The sequence below is a fragment of the Neomonachus schauinslandi genome, chromosome X (assembly GCF_002201575.2).
Source record: "Neomonachus schauinslandi chromosome X, ASM220157v2, whole genome shotgun sequence".
NCBI classification, from domain to species: domain Eukaryota; kingdom Metazoa; phylum Chordata; class Mammalia; order Carnivora; family Phocidae; genus Neomonachus; species Neomonachus schauinslandi.
The window spans coordinates 30826712-30834918 of NC_058419.1; the positions used below are offsets into that span (position 1 = coordinate 30826712).

General features: G+C 49.1%; 1 protein-coding gene across 1 annotated transcript in view; it reads right to left on the bottom strand.

The window, feature by feature from the left end:
- The window catches only part of IL13RA1 (interleukin 13 receptor subunit alpha 1), a 51223-nt gene extending 43024 nt beyond the window's left edge, over positions 1–8199 (bottom strand). The window contains exons 1-2 of the mRNA XM_044911515.1: positions 8058–8199; positions 1465–1604 (exon numbers count right to left, since the gene is read on the bottom strand). Coding sequence (XP_044767450.1) covers positions 1465–1604; positions 8058–8133 — 216 coding nt within the window. The 5' untranslated portion in view covers positions 8134–8199. The remainder of the gene's footprint in view (positions 1–1464; positions 1605–8057) is intronic.
- Between the last annotated feature and the right edge of the window lie 8 nt (positions 8200–8207).

Here is an 8207-nt window from a genome sequence, read left to right on the forward strand (position 1 = left end):
TGATGCTGAACATCTTTTCACATGTCTGGTGGCCATCTGTACGTCTTCTTTGGAAAAATGTCCATTCAGGTTTAGAGAACCTCCTTTAAAATGCAAACACTTCTGGGGTGCCTGGGTGGCTCAGTCGGTTAAACTGCCAACTCTTGATTTTGGCTCAGGTCATGATCTCGGGGTCCTGGGATTGAGTCCCCTGTCGGGCTCCATGCTCAGTGGGGAGTCGGCTTGAGATTCTCTCTCCCTCTCCCTCTGCCCCTCCCCACCGCACTCTCTCTCTCTAAAATAAATGTTTACAAAAATTAAAAATAAATAAAATGCAAATACTCCTGAGTAGCCTCAATTCTTCATCAGCGAACACCTGAGCCATAATTAACACCTCAGCAGAAAAGGGGCAAGAAAGGCAGATTAGCAAGTTTCCCTCAAGAGGAAGAACCTTTTCCATCCTCGCTTTATTAAGCTTTCACATACATTATTTGCCATGTCCCAGCAAGCCAGGGAAGTGAGTAAAGCCATACTTTACACAGCAGGAAACTAAGGCTCAGAGAGGTTAGGTAACTTGCCCAGGCCACAGAGATAGCTGAGTGGTCCACCAACTAGAACCCAGTTCTCCTGACTCTCCCTGCCACCGAGCTGCATGAATCTGATGATCTTGAAATTCACTGAGCCAAAGCCCTGTCACTAATAACAACTTCTCATTCAGCCTCCTCACAATCCTGGACAAATTCAACCCCAAATGTCCCTGACCTCCCCCTTCACTGAAAGAAGGCATAAAGATATAAAACAGTTTTGGACAGATGATCTGATGCTTTGAAGAACCTGTCAATTAGAAGGGGCTTCAAACCAATCAGGCCTGAGCGAAAATTCCGCTGAATAAGACTATCATAAAGAATCTGAAATGATCCAATCCCGTTAACAAAAATTCACTTATGCCCGTTGACCACATCTGACTGGGAAGGCTGAATGTTCCCCTCATTTTTCCTCAGGCATCGGGAAACCTAGTCAAGCCTATCTGCCACAGACGTCTTATTTTTTCACTTGCCATGCGGCCATTTACTCTTGCGTTGCATGGTTCCTGCATATCTGTGTGCATGTTGTTAGCAAGACGGTGAACGTGAAAGCTCCCTGAGAAACTGGAAGTGTGGTCTACATACGAGGCTACAGGCAGGAACACGGCAACACATTTTAACATAATTATTTGTTCAGTGCCTAGTAGATAAAAGATATCTGGTAGTTCCTAACAGAGTAATCTCATTGCATTTGATTATCAGATAATGAGCAAATATTTTCAAATGTTCAAATGCTCAGTTTTTTTCCAATAGTCTCTTCAGTCATTTTCCCAGGTAAAATTGGGACACGACCCAAAACAAAATTCCCACTTTGAAGTAAGATTAGAATTCCGTTTATTCTTGGCTCCAATTCATAGTGTTCACTTTACCTCATCAACGCAATACGTTCCAGAACACTTACCTTATCCTGCTTGTTGTCAAAATGACTAAAATACCGTAAGGTGCAATTCGGGCTGGCTCCCTCAGGAGGATCCCATGTCCAGATGACCGTGCAGAGGTTTTCAACAGAAACACTCAAATTTGTCACAGGTGGCTGAGTTTCTGCTCAAATCAAGCACAAGAAATAAATTTAGCAACATCAGCCACGTGAGCCATTCCTCCCAGTCCTAGAGGCCAAGAATACTAAAACTGAGTTAACAACAGCTAACATTTATTGAGCCAGGCACTGTTCTAAGTACTCTCCCCACTAATCCACTGGCTCCTCACAACCATCTTGCGAGATAGGGACTATCAGCCTCATCTTAAAGATGAAATGACGGAGGTCAAGAACAATGAGTCACTTGCCCCATGTCCCATAGCTCATAAACGCCAGAGTCGGGATACAAACCCAGAAAGTGTGCCTCCAAGGCCACATTCTGAATTACGTGCTATAGTGTGGACACAGGGAAGAGTATAGTCTTAAATTTCCGTTTCCCTCCTGCAGGAATTTGGGGTTCCCTATGCTTGGGATCTACACCTCACTCGACAGAGCCACGTCAATCTCAGCAGTTCTGTGCGTGAGTTTAAGCAGCATATCTTTTCCTCGTGCTTGCTAACGTGACCTGATAACAGTTTTTATAACTTTTCCAAAGAAGTCCTGAAAGAGATTTAAGAGTCCTTGTTGTTCCCTTGAGGTCTGACAATAAACAGCTGGGACTGTAGCCTTGACTAATCTGAGGAGGGAAGAGAAGAGGAGAAACTGAACCAGTGTCTCAAAAATATGTTTCATTTGGAGAAAACCCACCACTGCCTCTACCAAATACTTAGTGACTCTACTATTTTGGACCAAGTTCTATCACCAGGGAAAGGAGTTTGCTTCTGCCCAACGCAGGGAAAGACATAGAGCGGGGGTTGGGGGAACGAAACATCATCTCAAACTTTGCTGACAGCTCCTGTGACCAGGACTACCAGAACTGTCCCCCAGAAAGTGGATGAGGAGCATACAGGGACTCTCTGTCCTATCTTTGCAACTTTTCTGTAAATTGAAAATCACTCCAAAATAAAGTTTATTAAATTAAAACAAAAAAAAATCCCTCCAAATGGTCCAACGTTGCAAGCAATCATTAGTAATTACTTACGAGCCACAGCTGTCTTAATTTGTCAATCCACAGAGCTGTATTTTTTACTCTATGCCAACACTCTGGAGTGCACTGGGCCTCTTACGGGATCTGTAAATACTTATATCATCACCTTCCTCTTTAACTGAACAAAAAATGCCTTTTGTCCCCAAACAGGAGCCCCACAGGCACTACATAGTTGGCATTTCCCCAAACGTCAGTTTTAGTCATAGCAGCCTGCAAAGGCCCTGGACTTTGGGTATTCATTCCCTCTTTCCCAACTCTTCTACCATTAGTTTTTCCACAAGGCTGACCAAAGGCCCAACTGTGGGCAGGAGCAGCCCACAGCAGGACCAGCAGAAGCAGAAAATTCCTACTGCACTGCATCAAAACCCAGCTAGTGTCTGGAAGCCCCCACGGCTCGGGCAACAGTGCTAACGTAAGGATTCGAAGCAATGACTAGCGAGTACAGCTACTCCATTTTGGTCTTTCTAACATCACGTGGATGAAACTTTGGAAGACAAATCATTTGTCAGCTATGGAGCCTCTAATAAAACCTTTGTTCCGGGGCACCTGGGTGGCTCAGTCGGATGAACGTCGGACTCTTGGTTTTGGCTCAGGTCATGATCTCAGGGTCATGAGATCGAGCCCCGTGTTGGGCTCCGCGCTCAGCACAGAGTCTGCTTGAGATTCTCTCTCCACCCCTCCCTCCCCCTGCTCTTTCTCTCTCTCTCTCAAATAACTCTTTAAATAAATAAATAGTACATAAATAATTAAAAAAATAAAAACTTTGTTCCTCCCAAAGACTATAATCTACTTTAGGTGTCTCAGTCTTATTCTCTACTTTCCAGAAACAGAGTGCAGCAAACTTGCTGACGCTCTACCTTCCTACCCCCACACAAAAATTAAAGCTCTGATAATAAAAAAAATACTACCTATTTATGGTTCACATAAATCACACTTCAATCTTCAAGACTTATAAAATCTACTTTTTAACCTCAGTATTTTGATAGAACAATAGCCTGCATTATTTCCAATCTCTCCAATGGGTTTATTTTCCCCCCATCTGTTCTGAAGTGCCTTTTAGTCAAATCTTCTAATTGGTTTGCATTTTAGGGTACTTGTGGCTATCTGCCATCCTTTTTTCCCCCCCTAATGGTTCCTTCCATTTCCCTTGAGATTTTTCTACTTCTTATACTTTAAAATACATGCACGTGCACACACACATACACACACTTGTCCAGAAACCTTAAATACATAATCTCCAAACATTTAGATAGAAATGAATACGTGTGTATATGCATATAACACATTGAGATATGTACATAAATAAGTGGTGACTGTACTTCTTGTAAAGATCTCTGACAGCTCCTCATGTGTAAGACATAATATACTTTCAGTAGAGTGTAGGATTAAGAGCATGGACTCTGGAGCCAGACTGCCTGAGTTCCTGCCCCAGCTCTGCTACTTACTAGCTGGATAGTTACTTAACCTCTCTATGCTCTAGTTTTCTTATATGTAACACAAGGATAAAAATAATAACCCATCAAAAAAGGGTCATTTTGAGGATGAACTGAGTTAATACAGATAAAATGCTCAGAACAGTGCTCGGCCCAAAGCAAGTGCTATGGAAATGTTAGCTATCTACTTTCTTTTTGAAGAAACAAAACAGCTCTCAACAGTTGCTTTGGTTGGCTGTGGAACGTATACGTGCCCGCAGCCTGTGAGACAGAACAAGTTAGACCATTTCTTAGAGGTTGATCACTGCCTTCCGAAAAGGGGAATGGGCAGGCGGGAGGGACTCAAGTGGGTGGCTCCCCCCAACTCAACTTCAGACCTTAAGTGAGTCTGTATGGTCATGAAGCACAGCGTCCCATTCTACTTAGGAACTGACACGGTCCGTGCTCTTTCTAATAAGGCATGTTGCTTAGGGATTCACTTTTGCTCTCCCCTACCCCATCCCAGGAGCTGGCAGCGGCATGCATATTCCGGGAAAAGTTAATCACAACAGTCATACATGAGTCACCGCCTCCTTCCCTTACATCTAGTCAGTCATCAATGTCTGTCCATTTCTTCTTGCAACATCTCTTCTAATCATCCCAATTACACCAGCGTGCTCTGCTGGGCCCCTCGAGGCAGGCTGACCCCAGTTAAGTCCCGGCCCTGGACAGGAGACACTTACAACACATCTTTCTAGCAGACATCTTCAACCCTGGAGCCCTGCATAGCTTTAACATTCCAGCGATTCCTGTCACCCGGTCAGGTCTCCCTGCTTGCTTCTCCTCCGCTGTCATGTCCCTCGTGCCGTGCCCCGCTCAGGGCCTTCGTGGGCAAACGAAACTCTTCCGCCTCGACTGACTTTGCCAACACACCCTCCTGCCAAGCCGGGCTGCTCACTGCCCACAAAGGAGCACCCTCTGCCCCCGCACTCCTGCGTCTCTGCTCCTGCTCTTCTCCCCCAACTCGGAAGAATTTCTCCACCCACTCAAATTCCACCCATTCTGAAGGTCTAGCTCAAGTTTTTACCACTTCCCCGCAACTGCCGGCCCTCACGGCTCTCCCTCCTCCGGATGCCTACAGTGCTTACGGTTTGGACCACGCGCTGTGGCCCTTATAAAGCGAGTCTCCAATATACGGTCAGTCACTTCTTAACAGATGACCTGGACATCTGTTCATGGGTCCCAACCAATCCTGCCCTGCTGCTCTGGGAGGTGCCCAGCTCCTCTCCCAGCCAAGGACTCCCCTCCCTTCAACAGAGGGAGGCAGTGAATACAGTGGTCAAGGGCATGAACTCTGGAGTCTGGCCACCGGGACTGGAAGCCTCGCTCCACTCTACCATAACCCATGAGACCTGGAGCAAGGCTCTTTTTTTTTTTTTTTTTTAAGATTTTATTTATTTATTCATGAGAGAGAGAGGCAGAGGGAGAAGCAGGCTCCCAAGGAGCAGGGAGCCTGATGCGGGACTCGATCCCAGGACCCCGAGATCATGACCTGAGCCGAAGGCAGACGCTTAACCATCTGAGCCACCCAGGCGCCCTGGAGCAAGGCTCTTAACCTCACCGTGCCTCAGCTACCTCATATACAAGATGGGACTCACAGCAGCACCTACAGGATAGGTTTTGTGTAAAGACGAAATGAAACAACCTAAGTGAAAAAACTCACAACACTGCGTGGCACAGAGTATATTAAACACTATAGAATGCTAGTTGTGGTTATTAAGACACGCCACCACGTGGACCAGCAGCCTACACAGACTAAACAAAGCTGGTAACCTAATCATTTTTATGAACACTGAGAAGCTTAGAGCTAGGAAGAGCCCTTAGAACTTACGGATCAGGTAACTGCCACGTGAGCACGGGGAAATGACTAGCCCAGAGCCCCACAGCTGGGAAATGTCAGAAAACTTAAGTCCCCTGTTTCTTTTTTTTTTCCTTCACCATACCTCCTTGCAATTCTATCAATATTTTTTTAAAAGATTTTATTTATTTATTCGACAGAGAGCACAAGTAGGCAGAGTGGCAGGCAGAGGAAGAGGCAGCTGGATGTGGGGCTCGATCCCAGGACCCCAGGATCATGACCTGAGCCGAAGGCAGCCCCTTTTAACCGACTGAGCCACCCAGGCGCCCCTATCAATATTTTTTCTAATGGGAAAAAAGTTTCTGTATTCTAAGTAACCAAGTTACCAATGAACCGCTGAGACAAAACTGATTAAGTGGGGGGTTGCCGGGCATTATCTAGAAGGCCAGCTGTTGTTACAGCTGTTTGTGTGGGAGTCTGTAGGAGGGAAGGTGTTGGAGCAGGGCGGTGAAAATCAGGAGCCCAATGAGTGGGGTGACCCTCAACAAGTCCCTTCCCTTCTCTGCACTGAGCTTCCTCATACGGTTTTAAGAATCCGATCCCCCGGGCGCCTGGGTGGCTCAGTTGGTTAAGCGACTGTCTTCGGCTCAGGTCATGATCCCGGGGTCCTGGGATCGAGTCCCACATCGGGCTCCCAGCTCAGCGGGAAGCCTGCTTCTCCCTCTCCCACTCCCCCTGCTTGTGTTCCTGCTCTCGCTGTCTCTGTCTCTGTCAAATAAATAAATAAAATCTTAAAAAAAAAAGAATCCGATCCCCCACCTGCACTGGAGGCACGTAGGGGGCGGCAAGGATTATGCTGTACACCCTAAGGCTCTCGGAGAACCCCCAGAGCCTGGCTCAGAGCTCAACAACGCAGACGCTTGAATAATTATTAACTGGAAACTTCAAACCTGCCTCAGGCCTCCACTTTAAATGCCACCTTTTCAGTAAGGGCTTCCCACTTCACCCTATGTATAACGGCAAACCCCTTCCCGGCTTCGTTTTTCTTCATTGTACTTGGTGCCATCTGACAACCTGATATTTTACTCCCCGCCTCCCCGCACCCCCCAACCCCGGGACTCTGCCAATAGCACCGAAGCTGTACAGGGCGGGGCTTGGTCTGTTTCACTCACCCCCAGCGTCCTCAGCCGCTAGACCACCACCTGGCATAGAGCAGCCTGCATACGTTTTGTTGACTGAATCAATAGAGGGCATCAAGATTTCCCAATCAACACTTCAACTTGGGTTTCAAAGCCCAACACACTGGTGAAAATGCAATAAGCAAATTGTGGGCGTCTGTGTCAATATGGTAATAAAACCTCTCAAATTTGGAGCCACTGTGTTCACCCGACGTGGCCAGAAGGCCACTCGAGCCGGGAGCTGTCCGTGAGGAAGTCGTTCTACTTTTCCCGGTAGAACTCTGCCCGGCTGATTAATGAAAAGCTGCCACACAGGGTGAGGGGTATATGCGAACTCCCTGGAGTACCTTGGCAACTTTTCTGTAAACCGAAAATTATTTCCAAATCTAAGGGCTATTAAAGAAAACAAAAAGGCCTTCACCCCGATGCTGCTCCGGGTTTCCCAAACGGATTTCTCGAACGCCAGAGGAGGCCGTGGCCCCCACGTCCTTTCTCTGCGAGGACCGGGGTCTTCAGGAGCTCCCTTCAACTCCACCCCCGCACTCGACCGGCGAGGTCCCCGGCAAGGAGCCCCGGGGCGATCCCGGCTCGCCCGGACCTCGGTCGCCAACCCCGCCGGTTCCTGGCCCCCTCATCCCCTCCCGGGCGACTTCCCGGGTGCCGACCCGCCGCCCTCGGACACCGCGGCCACTTTTCTCTCCCGCGCCTGGGCCCCGGGCTCCTCGGCTCTTCCCGACGATGCGAGGGAAGTGCGGCGGCGAGTCGTCGTCCCGCTCCGCCGCCGCCGCCGCCACGGCCGCCCGCGACCCGGGAACCCCACCTCGAACCGGGCGCCGGAGGCTGCGGTCTCCGAGCGCGGGGCGTCGTGAGGCCGATCCCCCCCCCCCCAACCAGCGCCCTCCCCCGCCGCAGCCCCCGGCCCTTGTCGGCCGCGACCCCAGCCGCCCCCTCGGCCGCCGCCCCCTGCCCGCGGCCAAACTCACCGGTAGGCGCGGCGCCCCCGCCGCCCGCGCACAGCAGCAGCGCCCACAGCCCGCAGAGCCGCGCCGGCCGCTCCATGCAGCCCCTGTCCTCGAAGCCCGGCCGGGCTGCGGGGCTCGGCAGTCTCCGCCTCCTTCGCTCCCTCTCCCACT